This window comes from Scyliorhinus torazame, chromosome 16 (genome assembly GCF_047496885.1).
Source record: "Scyliorhinus torazame isolate Kashiwa2021f chromosome 16, sScyTor2.1, whole genome shotgun sequence".
In the NCBI taxonomy this organism is placed as follows: Eukaryota; Metazoa; Chordata; class Chondrichthyes; order Carcharhiniformes; family Scyliorhinidae; genus Scyliorhinus; species Scyliorhinus torazame.
In genome coordinates, this window is record NC_092722.1 from 1,756,261 (window position 1) to 1,780,398 (window position 24,138).

Below are 24,138 nucleotides of genomic sequence, written 5' to 3' on the forward strand. Positions count from 1 at the left end.
CACATATGCAAGTTTGATAAAGTATCAGGGGGATTAGGTGTAGGCATGCTCATGATCATAAGGGTGATCAAACAGACATGTTTTCACTAGACCGTGAAGGAGATCAAACAGATGCAGCCTCTGTTGAAACACAAGGTAGAGCCCAGGCAAAAAGGGAGGTCAGACAAGTACAGACAAGTAATTAACCAGAACTGCATGCATCCTCTTAGCCCACCAAGGAGATCAGATGCAAACATGCTGACTATCAACCAGAATAACTTTGGCACACACATATACACAGGCTGATGCACACACATTTAGGGAGACTCAACAAGGACATCTCCTTAAATCATCATCATCAGGTAATGCCAATCATTCCGAGCCGACTTACTGTAACATTACACATAGAATTCACAATTCACAACCGAGCTCTCACTCGGTAGATCCATAATTTGAAACCTACAGCAAAATACATTTTTTTGTATTGACTATTAATGTCACATTGGCTAATTGTGGTAATTCAGGCAGTTGAATAAACATTTAGGCATAAATCTTCCCAGAATATTATCTCTAAAATCTTCAAAGCAGAAATTTTATTTATCGGGATGTAGTTACTCCGAAGAATAAAGATAGATGGGTGACGGTGAGAGGGGCTGGGAGGAAGCAGTCAGTACAGGGATCCCCTGTGGTCGTTCCCCTTAGTAACAAGTATACCGCTTTGGATACTGTTGGGGGCGGGGGGGCTTACCAGGGGTAAGCCATGGGGTACAGGTCTCTGGCACAAAGTTTGTCCATGTTGCTCAGAAGGGAAGGGGGGAGAGGAGTAGAGCATCAGTCATTGGAGACTCCATAGTTAGGGGGATAGATAGGAGATTCTGTGGGAACGAGAGAGACTCACGGTTGGTGTGTTGCCTCCCAGGTGCCAGGGTGCGTGATGTCTCAGATCGTGTTTTCGGGATCCTTAAGGGGGAGGGGGAGCAGCCCCAAGTCATGGTCCACATAGGTACTAACAACATAGGTAGGAAAAGGGATAGGGATGCAAGGCAGAAATTCAGGGTGCTAGGGTGGAAACTTAGATCTAGGACAAACAGAGTTATTATCTCTGGGTTGTTACCCGTGCCACGTGATAGCGAGATGAGGAATAGGGAGAGAGAGGAGTTGAACACGTGGCTACTGGGATGGTGCAGGAGGGGGGGTTTCAGATTTCTGGATAATTGGGGCTCATTCTGGGTTCGGTGGGACCTCTACAAACGGGATGGTCTACACCTGGAACAGAGGGGTAACAATATCCTGGGGTGGGGGAAATTTGCTAATACTCTTCAGGAGGGTTTAAACTAGTTCAGCAGGGGCTTGGGAACCGGAATTGTAGTTCCAGTATACAGCAGGTTGAGAGTAGTGAGGTCATGAGTAAGGTTTCAAAGTTGCAGGAGTGTACCGGCAGGCAGGAAGGTGGTTTAAAGTGTGTCTTCTTTAATGCCAGGAGCATCCGGAATAAGGTGGGTGAACTTGCGGCATGGGTTGGTACCTGGGACTTCGATGTTGTGGCCATTTCGGAGACATGGATAGAGCAGGGACAGGAAGGGTTGTTGCAGGTGCCGTGGTTTAGATATTTCAGTAAGCTCAGGGAAGGTGGTAAAAGAGGGGAAGGGGTGGCATTGTTAGTCAAGGACAGTATTACGGTGGCAGAAAGGACGTTTGATGAGGACTCGTCTACTGAGGTAGTATGGGTTGAGGTTAGAAACAGGAAAGGAGAGGTCACCCTGTTAGGGGTTTTCTATAGGCCTCCGAAAAGTTCCAGCGATGTAGAGGAAAGGATTGCAAAGATGATTCTGGATAGGAGCGAAAGCAACAGGGTAGTTGTTATGGGGGACTTTAACTTTCCAAATATTGACTGGAAACGCTATAGTTCGAGTACTTTAGATGGGTCCGTTTTTGTCCAATGTGTGCAGGAGGGTTTCCTGACACAGTATGTAGATAGGCCAACGAGAGGCGAGGCCATATTGGATTTGGTACTGGGTAATGAACCAGGACAGGTTTTAGATTTGGAGGTAGGTGAGCACTTTGGTGATAGTGACCACAATTCGATTACGTTTACTTTAGTGATGGAAAGGGATAGGTATATACCGCAGGGCAAGAGTTATATCTGGGGGAAAGGCAATTATGATGCGATGAGGCACGACTTAGGATGCACCGGATGGAGAGGAAAACTGCAGGGATTGAGCACAATGAAAATATGGAGCTGGTTCAAGGAACAGCTACTGTGTGTCCTTGATAAGTATGTACCTGTCAGGTAGGGAGGAAGTGGTCGAGCAAGGGAACCGTGGTTTATTAAAGCAGTCGAAACACTTGTCAAGAGGAAGAATGAAATGAAAAATGAAAATCGCTTATTGTCACAAGTAGGCTTCAAATGAAGTTACTGTGAAAAGCCCCTAGTCACCACAGTCCGGCGCCTGTTCGGGGAGGCTGTTACGGGAATTGAACTGTGCTGCTGGCCTGCCTTGGTCTGCTTTCAAAGCCAGCGATTTAGCCCTGTGCTAAGGGTGAAGGAGGCTTATGTAAAGATGAGACATGTAGGTTCAGTTGGGGCGCTCAAGAGTTACAAGTTAGCTAGGAAGGACCTAAAGAGAGAGCTAAGAAGAGTCAGGAGGGGACATGAGAAGACTTTGGCAGGTAGGATCAAGGATAACCCGAAAGCTTTCTTTAGATATGTCAGGAATAAAAGAATGACTAGGGTAAGAGTAGGGCCAGTCAAGGGCATTAGTGGGAAGTTGTGCTTGGAGTCCGAGGAGATAGGAGAGGTGCTAAATGAATATTTTTCATCAGTATTTACACAGGAAAAAGACAACGTTGTCGAGGAGAATATGGAGATTCAGGCTACTAGACTAGAAGGGCTTGAGGTTCATAAGGAGGAGGTGTTAGCAATTCTGGAAAGTGTGAAAATAGATAAGTCCCCTGGGCCGGATGGGATTTATCTTTGGATTCTCTGGGAAGCTAGGAAGAGATTGCTGAGCCTTTGGCTTTGATCTTTAAGTCATCTTTGTCTACAGGAATAGTGTCAGAAGACTGGAGGATAGCAAATGTTGTCCCCTTGTTCAAGAAGGGGAGTAGAGGCAACCCCGGTAACTATAGATCAGTGAGCCTTACTTCTGTTGTGGGCAAAATCTTGAAAAGGTTTATAAGAGATAGGATGTATAATCATCTGGAAAGGAATAATTTGATTAGAGATAGTCAACACGGTTTTGTGAAGGGTAGGTCGTGCCTCACAAACCTTATTGAGTTCTTTGAGAAGGTGACCAAACAGGTGGATAAGGGTAAAGCAGTTGATATGGTGTATATGGATTTCAGTAAAGTGTTTGATAAGGTTCCCACGGTAGGCTACTGCAGAAAATACGGAGGCATGGGATTCAGGGTGACTTATCAGTTTGGATCAGAAATTGGCTAGCTGGAAGAAGACAAAGGGTGGTGGTTGATGGGAAATGTTCAGACTGGAGTCCAGTTACGGGTAGTGTACCACAAGGATCTGTTTTGGGGCCAATGCTGTTTGTCACTTTTATAAATGACCTGGAGGAGGGCGTAGAAGGATGGGTGAGTAAATTTGCAGATGACACTAAAGTCGGTGGAGTTGTGGACAGTGCGGACGGATGTTACAAGTTACAGAGGGACGTAGATAAGCTGCAGCGCTGGGCTGAGATGTGGCAAATGGAGTTTAATGCAGAAAAGTGTGAGGTGATTCATTTTGGAAGGAATAACAGGAAAGACAGAGTACTGGGCTAACGGTAAGATTCTTGGCAGAGTGGATGAGCAGAGAGATCTCAGTGTCCATGTACATAAATCCCGAAAAGTTGCCACCCAGGTTGAGAGGGTTGTTAAGAAAGCGTACGGTGTGTTAGCTTTTATTGGTAGAGGGATTGAGTTTCGGAGCCATGAGGTCATGTTGCAGCTGTACAAAACTCTGGTGCGGCCGCATTTGGACTATTGCGTGGAATTCTGGTCGCCGCATTATAGGAAGGATGTGGAAGCATTGGAAAGGGTGCAGAGGAGATTTACCAGAATGTTGCCTGGTATGGAGGGAAGATCTTATGAGGGAAGGCTGAGGGACTTGAGGCTGTTTTCGTTAGAGAGAAGAAGGTTAAGAGGTGACTTAATTGAGGCATACAAGATGATCAGAGGATTAGATAGGGTGGACAGTGAGAGCCTTTTTCCTCGGATGGTGATGTCTAGCACGAGGGGACATAGCTTTAAATTGAGGGGAGATAAATATAAGACAGATGTCAGAGGTAGGTTCTTTACTCAGAGAGTAGTAAGGGTGTGGAATGCCCTGCCTGCAACAGTAGTGGACTCGCCAACACTAAGGGCATTCAAGTGTCCTTAGTGTTGGATAGACATTAGATAGACATATGGACGATAAGGGAATAGTGTAAATGGGCTTTAGAGTGGTTTCACAGGTCAGCGCAACATCGAAGGCCGAAGGGCCTGTACTGCGCTGTAATGTTCTATGTTTTATATCTTGATAATAATTTTATTGATTGCGAAAGTATCCCATTTGGATTGAGAGGAATACTCTACACATCACCTCAAGCAGTTGTGGAAAAATAGATTTGTATAAAAACACAGTCACCATGGTCAGGCCAGATGGTGGTCAGATTAGGATGTGGATACGTTACTTTATTTTGCTTCATTTATTTTCAATAATAACTGGTATGGAACCATCGTTCTATTTCTAATATTAATAACTAAAGAATCAGGTCTTAGCTTTGCATTACCATAAACATTTAAAAATGTTATTGAATGTTTAACGCCATGCATGTGGTTCAGAGTGGCTCGGGTCCAAAGCTGAAACTACATAAATAGCAATCCAACACGGTGTCATCAGCTTGTGCCTCACTGCAGCACAGAACAGTCAGCTGGGACCGATTGTAATACAAACTATAAAATTACTGACAAAGTCCTGGTTCTAAATATCAGGGTTAAAGGTGCATGAAATGGGTTTGGTCTCAATCCAGTTTGTACGGTGTCCAAACCATGACACAAAACAGCTCTTTAAACAAGCACTAATTGTTACCAAATTGGCCATCTGAAGGAGACCATAAGGGATTTATTGTGGGAATTGGAAAAAGAGGATTTTATTTTTTTAAAGAGGGTGATAGTTAAAGTGATGCTATTAACATTTGGTAAATATGTTTGCAGTGTGTTGAATTAGTCAAAAAGAATGATGTGGATCACAAACCAATGTATAAAATATGCAGCCCTGCTTGTTAATCGGAGGTGCAGTATGTGAAAACAGGCCACCTTTGCATTAAGATTGAAGTTGTTCTTACTCCAAATGAGTGAGAGCAGACGGCTCTTGGATTGTGAGGCAGCAATTCCGTGTCTGACCCATGCTCTACCTAATGTTATGATGGAGTGCAAAAAGTTAAAAATTTGAGTTTTAATAGCGCATTGCCCAAGTGTGTGTGCTGACATATCAACTGCCCCATTGTCTCATAACAAGTACCTCGTAATAAAGAAAAGGGAGCTAATGTTTCGAGTCTGAAAGCTGGAGAGAATTGGAAATGGGGTCAGAAATGGGATCAATCTCCACCTATCGCTGACCCCCCTATCCAGTCCCACCGCTGCACGCACCCCCCCCCCCCCCGCACCACCCACACAGTATAAATCTGATCCCATTTCCGGCTCTTTCCAGCTGTGACAAAGAGTCATCCAGACTCAAAACGTTAGCTCCCTTCTCTTTCCACAGAGGCTGTCAGACCTGTGGCGATTGTCCAGTATTTTCTGTTTTGACGTCTGAGAATGTAAATGTGTCATTTCTTGAAGAGAAATGCAAAAACATGAAAAAATGCTGGATCTTCAGCCCCTGCATCTCTCACTCTGTCAGACACTGGGAGAGGTCTGGAATGTTCATGATTGTGTAAAATGGGTCATAGTGAATCAGCAGCTATTTTCACATCTCACAAGGTCTGGGGTCGCATGTGAAGAATTGGAAAGTGATTGAGATAGCCTAAAGTTTTATGGCAATGTACTCCAGGATGAGTTAGCGTGTACAGGAGGGAGGGGGGATGAACAGTGAAAACTCACTTAAATATTAAGGTGCTTTACATTTTTGAACTGGAGAACGAGCAAAACACCAATTGCTAGTGGAATGACTCCAGGACAATTTGAGATAGGTGATAAATTCTCACCTTTCCAGTGATTCCCACATTCCATGAATGAATTAACAAATGGCGGATGACAAAAGAGAATATTTGAGAAAGAAATGTTATGATGATTGGTTACATTTATAATTCTGCTATCATTCTCGGACATAATTGCTATTATTTTCACTTCTCTCGTTGCAGTAGCTCCTCTTCACCCCCAGCCTAATGCTTGGGTAACTGGTTACCTTATTTAAACCAAATTAAAATTTCAGACAAGTAGAGATCAGCAATGTGTACCAGCACATGTACAGATCAGCAATGTGTACCAGTACATGTACAGATCAGCAATGTGTACCAGTACATGTACAGATCAGCAATGTGTACCAGTACATGTACAGATCAGCAATGTGTACCAGTACATGTACAGATCAGCAATGTGTACCAGTACATGTACAGATCAGCAATGTGTACCAGTATGTGTACAGATCAGCAATGTGTACCAGTACATGTACAGATCAGCAATATGTACCAGTACATGTACAGATCAGCAATGTGTACCAGTACATGTACGGATCAGCAATGTGTACCAGTACATGTACAGATCAGCAATGTGTACCAGTACATGTACGGATCAACAATGTGTACCAGTACATGTACAGATCAGCAATGTGTACCAGTACATGTACGGATCAGCAATGTGTACCAGTACATGTACAGATCAGCAATGTGTACCAGTACATGTACAGATCAGCAATGTGTACCAGTACATGTACAGATCAGCAATGTGTACCAGTACATGTACAGATCAGCAATGTGTACCAGTACATGTACGGATCAACAATGTGTACCAGTACATGTACAGATCAGCAATGTGTACCAGTACATATACAGATCAGCAATGTGTACCAGTACATGTACAGATCAGCAATGTGTACCAGTACATGTACAGATCAACAATGTGTACCAGTACATGTACAGATCAGCAATGTGTACCAGTACATGTACAGATCAGCAATGTGTACCAGTACATGTACAGATCAACAATGTGTACCAGTACATGTACAGATCAGCAATGTGTACCAGTACATGTACAGATCAGCAATGTGTACCAGTACATGTACAGATCAACAATGTGTACCAGTACATGTACAGATCAGCAATGTGTACCAGTACATGTACAGATCAACAATGTGTACCAGTACATGTACAGATCAGCAATGTGTACCAGTACATGTACAGATCAGCAATGTGTACCAGTACATGTACAGATCAACAAAGTGTACCAGTACATGTACAGATCAGCAATGTGTACCAGTACATGTACAGATCAGCAATGTGTACCAGTACATGTACAGATCAGCAATGTGTACCAGTACATGTACAGATCAGCAATGTGTACCAGTACATGTACAGATCAGCAATGTGTACCAGTACATGTACAGATCAGCAATGTGTACCAGTACATGTACAGATCAGCAATGTGTACCAGTACATGTACAGATCAGCAATGTGTACCAGTACATGTACAGATCAGCAATGTGTACCAGTACATGTACAGATCAGCAATGTGTACCAGTACATGTACAGATCAGCAATGTGTACCAGTACATGTACAGATCAGCAATGTGTACCAGTACATGTACAGATCAACAATGTGTACCAGTACATGTACAGATCAGCAATGTGTACCAGTACATGTACAGATCAGCAATGTGTACCAGTACATGTACAGATCAACAATGTGTACCAGTACATGTACAGATCAGCAATGTGTACCAGTACATGTACAGATCAGCAATGTGTACCAGTACATGTACAGATCAGCAATGTGTACCAGTACATGTACAGATCAACAATGTGTACCAGTACATGTACAGATCAACAATGTGTACCAGTACATGTACAGATCAGCAATGTGTACCAGTACATGTACAGATCAGCAATGTGTACCAGTACATGTACAGATCAGCAATGTGTACCAATACATGTACAGATCAGCAATGTGTACCAGTACATGTACAGATCAGCAATGTGTACCAGTACATGTACAGATCAGCAATGTGTACCAGTACATGTACAGATCAGACAAAAGAAACAAAAACATTGAATAATGGCTTCACTTTGTTCAGTTTAAACAGTGGACGCAAACATGAATCATCCATTGGGCAACAATTTGGATCTTAACAAAGAATTTAAGAAGTCCATTTAAGCTTTGACTTTGGTTTATATTCAGTTGGGCAGACGTGTTGACAGCGACATCATCATAGGATGGTCAGTACCATCCTTCCCAGAGGCATGGATATATTTTGCAGTAATGAACAATGTTGCAATGAGATGGAGAGTATGGGCAAAGGTTTAATCTAAGCCACCCATCGAGTATATTATTTCTGTATTATGTGATTTCTTTTCCCCCCAGTCGTATGTTAAAAACCTACAAAAAGTAGAAAGTTGAGGAATGCAAATATTTTCCTGAACCTGCTAATATTTGGAGGGTTAAAACCCAGAATGTGTGAAGGAGGCACAGCGTTTACTTGCAACACTACAAGTTGACAATCTTTGATAAAAGATTATCTATATAATTACCATTTTCTGTGATAACTCAATATTTGTAAAACATGTAACAGTGACATATTTACAGTGATTCTCCATTGCAATGGATACTAAATAAGATCCAATCTTACACATGTCCAATATATCTAATAGTGCCACAGGCTTCACTACAATAAAGTGATGCTTTAGGAACAGACAAAACATCAGCTTTAATTTCCACACTTCTTCATTATGTTGAAGAAACGTTCACGGGATTTTCAGATAGCTTTTCCATGACTGCATTAATTCACATAATAATATTTGTAATCCACTTTCTCAATCCAAATAAGACATATCAGCCCCACAGATGCATTATTTTGTTAGTTTAGCGAAGAATAATCAAGGTAGTTTTAAATTAAATTAAATGCTATGAATAAACTGCTTAAACCAACAAAAGGAATTGAATGTTCACTTAATGAAATGCATTAGATAAAAGGTGATGTTACCTTAAAGGATTCAAAGAAACCTCCTCCTCCTCCTCCACTCCCTCCATTCTCAATCTTTTCATCCTCGTTTCCCAGGCCCATCATAGCCTGACTATTTACGTGGAGCTCTTCATAGAGAGTCTCCAGTAAGGCTGATCTCGTCCTCTCCTTCGTTACAAGTACAGGAAAAAATACATCAGGAAATAAATATAAGAGTAAATAGGCAAATTTCACTCTGTCAAAGCTATGTACCAGTGACTCTAACGATCTTATAATACAATGTGCTCGCCAAGCTATGCTCACTGGTCAAGCTTTCTCCAGAAAGCTCAGAGATGTTTGTGATGTTCTTTGTGTTGCTTAATTCAGGACGGTTGGCGTAGTGTTCACAAAGACCACAAAATAGTTTGAACTTAAACAAAGCTATAAATTTATTAACACTACTAACTTGGATTCAACACGTACGCCTAAAGAATACACAGTTGATTAATAACATCTAAACTACACCCATCTACAGCTAATCTCACTACTGGTTTAAACTATGATCTGCACTCACTTTCACTGGGCGGGATTCTCTGATCCTGAGGCTAAGTGTTTCCCGACGGCATCAACGTGGCCTCAGGATCAGCAATTCTGATCCCTACAGGGGGTCAGCACGGCCCTGGAGCCACCCACGCCGCTCCAGCTGCTGATCCCGGCGTCAACTGGGCGCCGCAGGGTCCGCGCATGCGCAGTGGCACCGGCGGCAACGCATGCATGCGCGGTGGCTCCCTTCTCCGTGCCGGCCCCGACGCAACATGGCGTAGGGCTAAAGGGGATGGCGCGGAAGCAAGGAGGCCCCCAGCCCGAGAGGCCAGCCCGCCGTTCGATGGGCCCCGATCACGGGCCAGGCCACAGTGAAGGCCCCCCAGGGGTTGGAGCCTCCCTCCCCTCCCCCACAGGCCGCCCCCGGACCCTTCCACGTCGAGGTCCCGCCGGCTAGGAGCAGGTTAGAAATGCGCCGGCGGGGCTCGGGTTTTTCGGTATGGCTGCTCGGCCCACCCCGGGCGGAGAATCGCCGGGGAGGGCCCCATAGAGCAGCCCCCGGCTGGCGCCAATGGCACCAATTCTCCGCTCTGCGAAGAATCGCTTCCCGGTCTTGGGGCGGCGTGGTGCGATTCACGCCGGTCGCGGCGATTCTCCGGCCAGGCCTCGGGCTGAGAGAATCCCACCCACTATCTGTACTTCTGCCTCTCTCTGGCTAACTCCTGCACACATTCTCCCACAAAGCCTAGCATCACTGCCTTATATAGTTGTAACTGTAGCTCCCTCTAGTGCCTACTCTTGACACTTCATTAACCCTTGCAGTTCTGATAGTTAGGATAATCCCACAATGTCCCTGTGCATGTTCTGCTAAATCAGCGTTGCATCACCTGTTAAGAGTATGCTTGCATACGTACAGATTTCAGACATACCACACTGACCCTTGGGACAGCCTGGATACCTCAGCCATCACATTACAACTACCCAACAGCACAATCTGAGTCACATTTGAGTTGATGATTAATTATAAATGTTGACATTGATGTTTGGCTTGAAGTATCCTAGATCTCCACATCAAAGCCGATACAACAGTAGTCCTTGCTAGTTACCAGCTCAGATTCATGGCAACTGCAGTCTGATCTGATATAAAGTCATCGGCCTCTTGTCATGTTGTCCTGCTACTTGTACTCGCAAAACGAGTAAACCTCAACTCCATTGAATGCAGATAATTTAAAATCAAGAATAAATAAAAAATGACCAATCTTTATTCTAAAAGCACGTCAGAAACATTGGTAATCTACTACCATAAATAATGTTGTTTTCTAATCCACTCTCATTGCACTAATTACTATTCTTCATATCAAACACTTTCAGTCTTATATTTTGATTGGGCCATGACACAGAAGCAAACACATAGGAACTAATAGTAAACTTGTGGAATTAACTTGTTGAAACCAACCTAGCTGATACTTCAGAAACAACGGCCCAGATTTTCCAGTACTAATGACAGGGATTGTCATTGTTCAGCCTTATTACTGGACTGAAACTAACAGCACCTTAACGAGTCTGGGAATGTGCGGAATAATGTAGAAATCCAGAATTTGCTGCGTATAAGTCTATGCTTCCCAGAGGGTGAGCTGTAGAGGTTCCTACAGGTTGAATCTCCACCACACACATGAATTGCTAAGAACTCCCACTCTAACACTAATAATCCCCTAATGTCTCAAGAGATAGGAGGATTAGTCCATTTGGCCTGCTCGACCATTCAATAGATTATCAGCGATCTGATTGTGGCCTTAGCTTCCTGCCTGTCTCCATAATCGTTAACTGGCTTACACATCAAAAATCTGTTTAAGTCAGCCTTGAATGTGTTCAATGACGCTGCCTCCACTGATCTTTGTGGAATAGAATTAAAAGACGAATGACCCTCAAAAAATAATTTTCTCCTCATCACCGTCTTAAATGGGAACACCCTCCCAACATCTACTCCATCAAGACCCCTTAGAATAGTATATGTTTCACTAAGATTACCTTTTGTTCCTCTAAACTCCAATGGGTATCGGCCCAACCTGCTAACATTTCCTCATAAAACAGCCCCTTTAATTCAGGAAACAGGCAAGTGAACCTTCTGTGAACTGCCTCCAATGTGAGTATATCCCTCCTCACATAGGGGACCGGAGCTGTACACAGTACTCCAGCTGTGGTCTCAGTAATGCACTATACATATCGGTAGCAAGACTTCCCTTGTATTTATACTCCATCCCCCTTGCAGTAAAGGCCATTCTCATTTTAAAAACTCTTGAAAAAGCTGCATCTTGCTGAATGAGATGAAACTGGGATTTTAATGCAGTATTTAATAATTTGCTGGTCCTCAGAAACTAATTTTATAATTTATGAAGAGTCAAATTTCTCCACAACATTAAAAAATTCCACATATTTAAAAAAAAGTAAAACATTTAAAAAAAATCTATTTAACTTTACTTCAGCATCAATCTTAACACAATCGTGCAACTATTTTATTATTGGAAAATTTGCATTAAAATTGAGGGATTTTAAACGCTTTTAACTTGCTGGGTTGTTTGGTGTGAATACTTCAGTTTGAATGCATGCCTGCTTACTGACCGCTCGACTTGGCTCCAGATTGAAACTGCCTTTGAATCGGGGTAAACCAATGGGTCAGAGAGACCCTGAGATCTTTTTGGGGGGCTCTCTTCGAGATCAGGGGTAAGAAACAGCAGGTTGCTGCTGATTGGAAAATCCAGGCCATTGTTATTTATTGCCACCAATATTGAAACTGGACAGTTTCTTTGGCCAACCAACATATCAATTGGTTCTCGGTTTTATTTGACAAACTATATTTCTCATTTGCCTGGTATGACTGGACCATTGTATTCCATGGTTTGGCTGCGGAACAGAAATTTGACTTCTCCACCCAGTCACCTGACCTTAATTTGGATGTGGATGAAAATATTACAATGATCCTCCACTCCACCTGGGGAAAATTAACAAGGATTTCTACACCTGGAAGGTGCAAATGCTTCGACTTTAGTGGAGCATTATTGTTTTGTTCTGCTCTTGACGCAGCATAAGCTGCTTCCTTGATGTGCACTCTGACAAAGGAAGGTTCAGACTTGGAGATAGCTTTAACACGTTTATTAAACTATTAACAATTCTCCTACTTGGATTTGACGCTACTGTTAATCCTGCTATAGCTATTCAGACTGATGAACCAGTCTGCTCCAATCCACGTGGTGGGAGTGATGTTCAATCAACCCTGTGTCTGTACTCACTGAGTGTCTCCACTGGAAAGAGACTGAGCATGTGTGCTGTGTCCTTTTATATGGGTTGGTGTAATGCCCTCCTGTGGTAGTGTCACCTCTGTGTGTATCGTGACTGGCTATTGGTGGTGTCCTATCTTACTGACCTATTGGTTGACTGTCTGTGTGTCATGTCTCTGGTGTTCCCTCTAGTGTCTAGCTAGGTGTAGTGTATGTACATTAACCCTTTATGTACTTACAGTGATGTATATCACCACATCCCCCCTTTTTTCGTGTTACATATTTTCTGTACAGTGTTAAAGAAAATTGAACTAGGTAGATGAGTGATACTCTGTACAAGTTATGATAACAGTGATCATTAAACAATAAGTCTAAATCATATGCATGAGTCCAAAGTTCAATAATTATTATGGTCGAGTGGCTTTCTTGTTTGGTTGGTGAGTTAGTAACATTGATGGTGGCATTGCATTGTAAACGCCATCAGTGTCCCTGTGCTGAAGGAACCAAGAAGTGGTCACATCACTTCGTTGTCGGATTTGAGGCTCTTTTTTTTCGATGCTTGTGGTGGTAATTCTTGATGGCATTGGTCCTGAAAGCCAGGTTGCCTGTTGGTAGTGCAGCAAACGTGAATTGGTAAGATGCATCGTCCTGCCATGACATGTCATTGTACTGAGCTGAGCAGTAACAGTGCTCCTCATTTGCAGAGTTGTACCATGTTGTTCCAGTCGTAATTCCATTGGTGTTGTCTTTGTCGTGCTTGTTGTCGACGTTGTTGCTTTTGGTACGCTTCTTGCTCTTGTCTTTGATGTTGTTGTTGGGTTGGTTTTGTTGCCGTGTTTGCTGCGCTCAAGGACCACACTCTGTGGATAATACGAGTCCTTCACACAGTTACTCGTGTCAGCGTGCTTTGTGGCATCTGCTGTCTCCTTGAGCGTGCCATCACTGAGTTTGCGACGCTCCCCGTCTGGAGTCTGGTCTGTTTCACCTGAGTCAGTTTTGGCTTCTTGATGCTCCACGTCCGGAGTCAAAACATTCACATTTGCTTGTGGAGAGGCTCGAGCGAGTGAGGTTTGACGTAACTTGGTGTCACCGGAGTCACCAGTAGTCTCACTGTGATTGTCGAGTGCCTCTGTACATTCTAGCTGAGGTCTGTCACGTTGCACATCTTATATGGGAAGTGGGATGCCGTCGTCACTTGTCTCACATACAGTGGGTAGAGCCTCAGTGTCTTCTTGTCATTCACTTGAGCTGGGAAGACCGTCAGAGTCTTCTTCTGGTGGCTCAAATAATCTGGGTGGACTGTCAGAGTCTCTCTTTGTACACTTGAGCGTGGCAGACTGTCATAGTCTTTCTGTTGTTCACTTGAGTGTGGCAGACTTGCATTGTCTGCTGCTGGTTGCTCAGAGGAGGTTGCTAGACCCTCATGATCTTGTTCATGCAAAGACAGCGCTTTGGAGTCTTGCATTGCGTCTATCGGGGAGGCTGTCCTCGAGCTCGCTGTGGAGGCTTGTGTCACTCCCTCTGTGGAGTCTTGCAGCGTTCCTTGTGTGGAATCGTGCATTGGTCTCTCTGTGGAAACTGTCATCACTTCTTGTTCATGCAAGGACTGCGCTCTGGAGTCTTGTGTTGCTTCTATCGTGGAGTCTGTCCACGAGCTCTCTGTGGAGGCTTGTGTCACTCGAGTCACTTCTTGTGTGGAGACGTGCAGTTGTCTCGCTGTGGAGTCTTTCATTGCTTTCTGTGTGGAGGCTGGGACCTTTTGTGGTGCGTGGACCACTCTCTGTGTGGCAGCAGGCCGCTCTCTGTGGGCTTGTACCGCTCTCTGTCTCTTGGTGTCAGGCTGCAGCATAATCCTGCACTCACGAGTTGGGATGTCATATGTGCTGGGCTGAAGATCCTCAAATCCGAAGAACACATCCGTGTCTGTGTCGGATTCTTTACTTTAGAACACATCTCGTTGCAATTCGGATTTGGTACTGGGGTAGCCACCTCCCAAGGTGAAAGTTTCATCTGAGTCGTTGTCTTCCAAGACCATATCATCATGTTTTGTGTTGGAGCTGGCATTGGGCTCGCGATGTCCAAAGAAAAATTCAAGATCTGAGTCATAGTCTTCAAGGACCGTATCATCTCTTTGGGCGGTGCTAACTGCTTGTTGCAGGGTTCTTTGGAGGTTACTTTTAGCTACTGGTCGAATTTCAGGCATTGTGCTGTCGTTCCAGGTGAAAGAATCTAGTTTTGAGGCTTTAAGTTTTTTTCTGTGTTTTGGGACATTTCTGCTTTAAGTGGGCGTGGTCCGGGGCCTCTGACATCATGAAGCGTGTGACGTAGGTCGTAGGAAGCGATTGCGCATATCGCTGTTCCTTTACTTGAGGCCTTTTTCGCAAACGGACCTTCCCGTTCTGTGCGCTCTTCGCGCAACTGCGCACGTGCAGTACCTTTTCCAAAATGGCTACAAATCAAAACTGCCGTTCGTTGCTGCAAGCCTACCTCACGGTGAGTTGTGGCGCCTCTTTTACTGTTTTTTTCTGTATGTTTCTCGCAGAATTCTCGGAATTTGTCCAGGACTGCATGGAAGTCGCTCTTGTTTTGCCCCTTTGAGTATTTGAAGGTCTGGGAGATTTCAGCTGCTTCTGGACCCGCGATGGTAAGTAGAAGCTTTATTTTTTCTGCATCCGCCACGCCATCTAGGTCGGACGCTACCAGGTAGATCTCGAATTTCTGGCGGAACCAACGCCAGTTTGCACTGAGGTTGCCTTGGTACCTGAGCTGCTGTGGAACCGGAATCCCGGACATCATCTTGCCTGGGTGCCGTTGCTGGTTGTCACTGTTTGCTGAGTTGCAACTATATAGATTTAACAGTCACGCCTGAGTACCATGTTTTGTTATGCTCTTGAGGTAGCATAAGCTGCTTCCTTGATGTGCACTCTGACAATGGAAGGTTCAGACTTGGAGATAGCTTTAACAAGTTTATTAAACTATTAACAATTCTCCTACTTGGATTCAACGCTACTGTTAATCCCGCTGTAGCTACTCAGACTGATGAACCAGTCTGCTACAATCCACGTGGGTGTGATGTTCAATCAATCCTGTGTCTGTACTCACTGAGTGTCTCCAGTGGAAAGAGACTGAGCATGTGTGATGTGTCCTTTTATATGGGTTGGTGTAATGCCCCCCCTGTGGTAGTGTCACCTCTGTGTGTATCGTGATTGCCCATTGGTCGTGTCCTATCTTACTGACCTATTGGTTGACTGTCTGTGTGTCATGTATCTGGTGTTCCTTCTAGTGTCTAGCTAGGTGTAGTGTATGTACATTAACCCTTTGTGTACTTACAGTGATGTATATCACCATAATCTCCAACTATGATGTTCCTCAGACTTTGATTTGTTACAGTACTGACCCAAATATCGTGCCTACACAGCGATTTAAAACTCTTCAGTTACCCCTGAACTCAAATGCAAATCAGGTCAATTGCATCAATGCAAATTCAGACCAGACTTTGTTATTACATCTCCGATTGTCAACTGTAATGTATAATTTGTTATGTGAAACATTCACAATCTTCCAAAGCCATATCTCTCAAGAGCAACACCAGTCGTTTCCACTGTTGGTCTTCTTTTCATAGAATCATGCAGCCTGGTGGACTGTTTAACCCATCTTGTCAACTCTTTGGAAGAGTTTTACTCAATTAATCCCATATTTCCCATCAGTCCCCAAGCCCTGCACTTTTTTCTTTCAGGTTTATTAATAATCCCTTGTTTTAAAATCACAAACAAGACACATTTTACATTCAGAAGGAAATAGATGTTTCAATTTAAAGCAGGTCAAACTTGTGAATATTTGAAGTTAACTTTCCAGAATGGATACATCGAAATGTCTTTTTGTTACTCTCGTTCTCAGTTCAACGTGAGAGCTCAGAGACACACATTACGTAGGATCTGTCCACAGGGCTATGAAAAGTTCAGAACTTACCTCCAATTTAGCAAACTTTTCTGCCTTGTAGCAAGCATATTCTGCATTAATGAGTTTTGTGAGCAAGAACTCCTGAAATTCGGGACCCTAAAGTATGAAAAATATATGAAAAAACAGGGCACAGGTGAATACAGAGGAAAAGTATTCATTTTAGTACTTCAGGCTGAAGGAGTGAGTGAGTGTGTCTCTCTCTCACACCCCCACACACCCACCGTACGTGGCAGACAGTAAGGATCACAGAAATATGAAGAAGGGATGGAGGGGCAAGGGGAGGGGGGGAGAACAGCAATGCAATAATTCCTTAATATTCCACCTGGGGATATATCCAACATTATGTGATGCACAGAAGTTGTGAGATGCTTGGGAGTGAGCAAGCTAATGCGCAGTGCAACAGAAAACCTGGAGGTAGTTTCAAGTAGCATTTCATTCAGTTTTCAATCTGACTGTGCGCAAGTCTTGGATTGGATTGGATTTGTTTATTGTCGCGTGTACCGAGGTACAGTGAAAAGTATTTTTCTGCGAGCAGCTCAACAGATCATTAAATACATGGGAAGAAAAGGGAAGAAAAGAAAATACATAATAGGGTAACACAGCATATACAATGTAACTACATAAGCACTGGCATCGGATGAAGCATACAGGGTGTAGTGTTAATGAGGTCAGTCCATAAGAGGGTCATTTAGGAGTCTGGTGACAGTGGGGAAGAAGCTGTTTTTGAGTCTGTTCGTGCGTGTTCTCAGATTTCTGTATCTCCTGCCCGATGGAAGAAGTTGGAAGAGTGAGTAAGCCAGTTGGGAGGGATCTTTGATTATGCTGCCCGCTTTCCCCAGGCAGCGGGAGGTGTCGATGGAGTCAATGGATGGGAGGCAGGTTCGTGTGATGGACTGGGCGGTGTTCACGACTCTCTGAAGTTTCTTGCGGTCCTGGGCCGAGCAGTTGCCATACCAGGCTGTGATGCAGCCCGATAGGACATCACTCAGTCGAGGCCACTGTGCATTGCTGTTCTAGACAGGATTTCCCCCAGCTTCAGGACTGGTCTATGGCTAGAAAGTTGAGAGGGAATTGCGATTTGCATTTAAACATTTTTTTCTCTTTGTCGCCAGTGCTGTCAATTCCAATTCCCTTCACTCCACCACTGGTGGGCTTGTCTTCAGCGGCCCAAGACCTAGGCTCTGGAATTCCCCAAAACCTCTCCTCCTCCTCTCTCTTAAAGACACTTCCTGAAACCTAATTCTTTGACCAAGCTTTTGGTAATTTTTTCTAATATCTCTTTATGTGGCACAATGTCAAATGCCATTAAGTAAAGATCCCGTGGAGTACCCAGGGACATTTTGCAACATTAAAGGTGCTATAAAAAAGCAGATTGTTGTTGAAACATTGATGGGGTGAATATGAAAGCATCGACAGCCTCAATATGATGACCATTTCAACTATTAGCAATGTGAATTCTGCGATAACAAAAAATCAATTCATCTTTAGGATCACTAACAGTGACCTCTAGTCTTCATTGCCCATGGTAGCTGGTTTTCTGCAACAGTACCAAGGAACATAGAACATAGAACTTACACTGCAGAAGGAGGCCATTCAGCCCATTGGGTCTGCACCAACCCACTTAAGCCCTCACTTCCACCCTATCCCCGTAACCCAATAATCCCTCCTAACCTTTTTGGACACTAAGAGCAATTTGGGGCGGCCAATCCACCGAACAATCTCAGGATATGCAAACTTCTACATATAGAACTGAAATCCGATTTGATTTGATTTATTGTCCCATGTACTGAAGTACAGTGAAAAGTATTTTTCAGCGGCCAATTGAACATACACAGTACGCACATAGTAGACAAAGGGAATAATCAACAGAGAACATTGACAAATGGTACAAACAGTGATTGGTTACAGTGCGGAACATGTGGCCAAACAAAGCAAATACATGAGCAAGAGCAGCATAGGGTGTCGTGAATAGTGTTCTTACAGGGAACACATCAGTCCGGGGGGGAGTCGTTGAGGAGTCTTGTAGCTGTGGGGAAGAAGCTGTTCCTATGTCTGGATGTGCGGGTCTTCAGACTTCTGTACCTTCTGCCTGATGGAAGGGTCTGGAAGAAGGCAATGCCTGGGTGGGAGGGGTCTCTGATAATGCTGTCTGCCTTCCTGAGGCAATGGGAGGTGTATGCAGAATCAATGTGAGGGTGGCATGCTTGTGTGATGCGCTGGGCAGAGTTCACCACAGTCTGTAGTTTCTTGCGATCTTGGACCGAGCAGTTGCCATACTGTCCATCATTTCCCAGAAAAATATCAGTGCTGAAAGCCAGCAGTTTATATGTTGTGAGGGGCTATCACCTGAGATAGGTGCCTGTGTTTGCCAATTTTAATCTATCCTTGCTGATGGAATCAGGATTCCTCTGTGGCAATGCTGCAATACAAACCCATTCCTCGGTCATGAATTTGCCGAGCAACAACATTCAAACAAATTTAACAAACATAATGGGACATGACCTGCCCAGCAACAGGTAGAAATCTGCCTAGAGACAGCAGTAGCTAGTATTCAAAAGGCCCCAGTGAGAGATGCGTCTCTCCCAGTTAAGGGTTTAGAAGGCAGTTTAAATAAGACTCCGATGTGAATGGCTTGCAACAGTTTACATGGACGATTGGGAAGATCAATGAGGTGTATGTGTTCATATCTAGTCAAGGAGGTTGATAGGGGCAGATAGCCAAATACACAGAAGGCAGAATCAAAGTACAACAAAAATATAATTGACCGGACCCTCACAAGCAAGGCAGGCCAGTTAACACCCAACAACTTCAGGAAGCAGACAAGTGGTTTTCCAGCTAACAGCTTCAAAGTCTTATCATAGATTATCATAGAATTTACAGTGCAGAAGGAGGCCATTCGGCCCATCGAGTCTGCACCGGCTCTTGGAAAGAGCACCCTACCCAAGGTCAACACCTCCACCCTATCCCCATAATCCAATAACCCCACCCAACACTAAGGGCAATTTATCATGGCCAATCCACCTAACCTGCACATCTTTGGATTGTGGGAGGAAACCGGAGCACCCGGAGGAAACCCACGCACACAGGGGGAGGATGTGCAGACTCTGCACAGACAGTGACCCAAGCCGGAATTGAACCTGGGACCCTGGAGCTGTGAAGCAATTGTGCTAACCACCATGCTACCATGCTGCCGTGCTGCCCGTCTTATAGTCAAGGCAGTGCAGAAAATCTTTGTGAAGGGCAGTTTAATTATCTTTGCTGGACCAGGAAAAGACATTTCCCAGACTTGACTATCATTCCTGTATTGTGTGGTAACTACAAGCTGGGTTTTTAACTTATAGATTTATAACTTATAGATTTAAAAGGAATAAAGTGTTATGGTGTTCGGGCGGGAAAGTGGAGCTGCGTCCACAAAAGATCAGCCATGATCTCATTGAATGGTGGAGCAGGCTCGAGGGGCCAGATGGCCGACTCCTGCTCCTAGTTCTTACGTTCTTATGTCATACTTGGGATGTTGTTTGGGGAAACAGGGTAGTCTTAAGGAGTCCAGGAATTATAGATATCTTTTGGAATAAGGGGTATGTTCTACATAAACTGTGTGTTGTAGTAATTCATATACCTTAATTGTCAAAGAGTTGCCCTGTTTGTGTATGTTTGCCTTTTCTTTACTTTAATAAATAGTCTTTCATAATTGTTACCCGATGATTGGGGTGTTTATTCTAACTGGGGTTTCACTTGTCTCCTTCCACCGAAACAAAACAAAACTTTACACCCCACGAACCGGTGTTGCTAGTTGGGATACCCTCGCAGATAAGGTCCTGCGCTTCGCGATACCTCACACAGACTTGTGTGTATTATACACAAATTCACGCTCTTGTTTTTAAAACCTCTAAGACAGAAAGGTGGGAAAAAGAATCATCAAGTAAGAGTGAAAACTGTGAGCTTGGGCAGCAAGATAATTCCACACAAACTCCTCAGGTGTTCAGACACATCAGTACCAGAGTAATTTCAAGTTCAAAGTGATTGGATAAGCAGTTACCTTTTTAAATATGGCTGGATCAGGAAGTGCCGGACCGAAGAACGGAACGTCATCTCTTGCAGTGACAGAGACCTGGGAAATGGAGGAGTTGATTGGACAGTTGAGAGAGATACAAGCAGGAAGGGCAGGTTGCCAAGTTAATGGATGATTAACAGTCACAAATAAAATGGCCACTGAAGAAAGGGGCCTCTGGCGATAAAACGTGCGAGTGAAGTACATGTGTTTGATTGAATCTCTGTGAATCTATCATCGCAGATATTTTTCAATTCTTTACAATAAAGAAGTATCCCAAACCAACGATATTAATGCGGTATCATTATCCTTCCTGCTGGCTTGCCGATAGGTGGTGCATGTTCTGCTGTATCAATGAATGGATGGTGAGGACCTTCAACATTAGATTTTCAACTTGTGTGGAATTGAAGCTCACCTCCACCAGATCCCATCTGAGCAAAGTCTTGACTCTCATCATCAATTGCAAAACATTTGCATATTCCTCTGTCTACACCAGGAAGTCTGACTGGAGCGAGGCACTGATTTGTTGTAGTCAATTTATTACATTTCCTATTATCTCTTCTATTTCTGAGTTTCCCTTTCTGAAAACGCTAATTTAAACATTGACAATTATTCTAGGGGTTCCTGTCACCCTCTGCTTTCCTGCCAAGTGACTGTTTTTTGTACATGAACCCAAATGATGAGCAGCAATAGGTTAGTTCACCTGTGACACATCCTTGAGAAACATCTTAAAATCATTCTACACATACACACATTTCCAGTCAAATGTTTCAGGTAGTCATCAGGAAGATAATTCCTGGCTCAATTCTCTCTCCATATAGTATGTCTGCTGAAGCCAATTTGTGAATTCACCTCCAACGTCAATTAGGCCAGTGGTCTTCATTGAACAAAGATCAGGATTTGCAGCTAAGCTCACAATGCCAGGGACAACCATTCTGCTCCTTTTGTCATTGATTCCCCATTTGGTGCTCACTGGGCTGTAGGGGGTCACTGGAGTTGGGGTCTAATGCTGTGTTTTTTTTTTGATTTGTCTATTGGACAAATCCCAGCAAGGGTCATGTAATAATTTCTCAATCTGGATTTACTGAACTCAGGGTGAATCGTGACAGTGTATTGTGTTGCATTCCTGAGAGTGACTCTTTCGGAATGAAATGTTTACACTGAAGGCCTCAGCTTAAAAAAAGTTTGTAACATTAAATTAAATAAATAATGTTTCCTTCTCATAAGAAAGCAGATCTCAGCAGCAAATGGGGATCACGGTGATGGACAGCACTTACCTTGTAGACAGTGTTGTTACTGCAGGAGCTTTCCACTTGAACAACAATGTAAGCATGTAGGAAGTTTGATGCAATCATATCTGGCACAAAAGGGGTATTTTCATCCTGGAAGACTATAGCGACAATGTCATTTCCTATGTGTCGTTTTCTTTGAAGCTGAACAAAAAACAAGGCATGTATAAATATATATTTGTAAATATCAAATATATTGTTGATGGACCATCAATTCACACGAGTCGAGTTGGAGAAGAGAACAGTGGTTTTAATAAGCTAAGAAGTATGCCAGCCTGCTGCTGCTCCCGCACTGAGAGCTGGCCACAGGTCTGCCAATTATATACCTCCCCCGAGCGGCGGGGCCACAGGCGGAGCCAATAGAAGCATCAACACAACAACAGTAAGTAACAGTGAATAAGAACAACAGTGAACATATATACAGTGATGGATAACAGTATAACGAATAACGGTAAATATATATATAGTAGCAATACGTAGTTCACCATAATTGTTAAGTGTACAGTTAAATCACTGGTGGCTGATTACAGAATCAGCCCAATGTGTTCTGAATGATTTCACGTGTTGTACTATGCAGCACGTTATGTCACTGGTTCTTTCAAACCAAGAAACTGACTCATCACAGAAACAATGGGAGGTGCAGGGGAACAGGCATCAACATTGCATTTCCTGTCTTGCTGAATCCTAGTCACCCTACAACCATGTCTCTGTAAAAGGTTACCAGGTCATACATATTTATTTCTCTCTGTACTGATAATTCAGCCATTTTGTTACAAATTCCAAATTACTTTCCCCGTTTCAATGGCTCCTCATGCCATGGTGCCTTGGTCAGTTCACTCAGCAACATTGCAGCCCCCACTCTCATCCATGCAGGCCGCAAGCACCATCAGCCTGTAGGACAATTGTAAAGGCTGAGCCTCCGCTACTTCTGCCTTTGGGGTCTCCATACCCGTCTCACTCAGTCACACCCTCCTGTTCCTGCCAACTGACCAAATCAGAAGATCCTATTGTAAACGGTGTGACTGTTTCTTGAACAAAGCGTCCCGCTCCTGATGTGCCGCAGTTTCTGAAACTCAACGACTCTGAGTGACTCACAAACACTTACAGTGGTTGCGTTCGCCCTCGAGCACACAGGTGTCCCTGTGCTCCCACATTCTGCAGTCGCAACACATCACCTGCTCTGCCATCTTTATTATGTGTGAATTAATTCATTAATTTTCTCAATTGAGTTACAATTAATAAACCCTATTATGGGCAGCACGGTAGCACAGTGGTTAGCACTGTTGCTTCACAGCTCCAGGGTCCCAGGTTCGATTCTGGCTTGGGTCACTGTCTGTGCGGAGTCTGCACGTTCTCCCCGTGTGTGCGTGGGTTTCCTCCGGGTGCTCCGGTTTCCTCCCACAGTCCAAAGATGTGCAGGTTAGGTGGATTGGCAATGCTAAATTGCCCTTAGTGTCCAAAATTGCCCTTAGTGTTGGGTGGGGGTTACTGGGTTATGGGGATAGGGTGGAGGTGCTGACCTTGGGTAGGGTGCTCTTTCCAAGAGCCGGTGCAGACTCGATGGGCCGAATGGCCTCCTTCTGCACTGTGATAATGATTGACATTACTGTTGATGGACTGACTGTTATTTGTAAACTAATAAATATGAACATGCGAACAAGGAGCAGGAGGGCCATTCTACCCCTTGAGCCTTTTCTGCCATTTAATAACTGTGGATGATCTGATCACCTCCAATCTGCATCCTTGCGACCGATCGCCCCCTTGCGACCGATCGCCCCCTTGCGACCGATCGCCCCCTTGCGACCGATCGCCCCCTTGCTTGCCAAGAATCTATCCACCTCTGCCTTAGAAATATTCCAAAGATTCTGCTTTCACCACCTTTGCCTGAAGAGAGTTCTAAAGAGTCATGACCCT

The 24,138-nt window shown here is 44.0% G+C and overlaps 1 protein-coding gene across 20 annotated transcripts in view; it reads right to left on the reverse strand.

Annotated features, from left to right (window-relative positions):
- rap1gapa (RAP1 GTPase activating protein a) overlaps positions 1-24,138 on the reverse strand; it is an 809,199-nt gene that overhangs the window by 68,460 nt on the left and 716,601 nt on the right. For all 20 annotated transcript variants that reach the window (XM_072477772.1, XM_072477763.1, XM_072477771.1 and 17 more), the window contains 4 exons: positions 22,213-22,368; positions 20,924-20,995; positions 16,894-16,980; positions 9,149-9,295 (listed from right to left, as the gene is read on the reverse strand). In XM_072477772.1, coding sequence (XP_072333873.1) covers positions 9,149-9,295; positions 16,894-16,980; positions 20,924-20,995; positions 22,213-22,368 — 462 coding nt within the window. The remainder of the gene's footprint in view (positions 1-9,148; positions 9,296-16,893; positions 16,981-20,923; positions 20,996-22,212; positions 22,369-24,138) is intronic.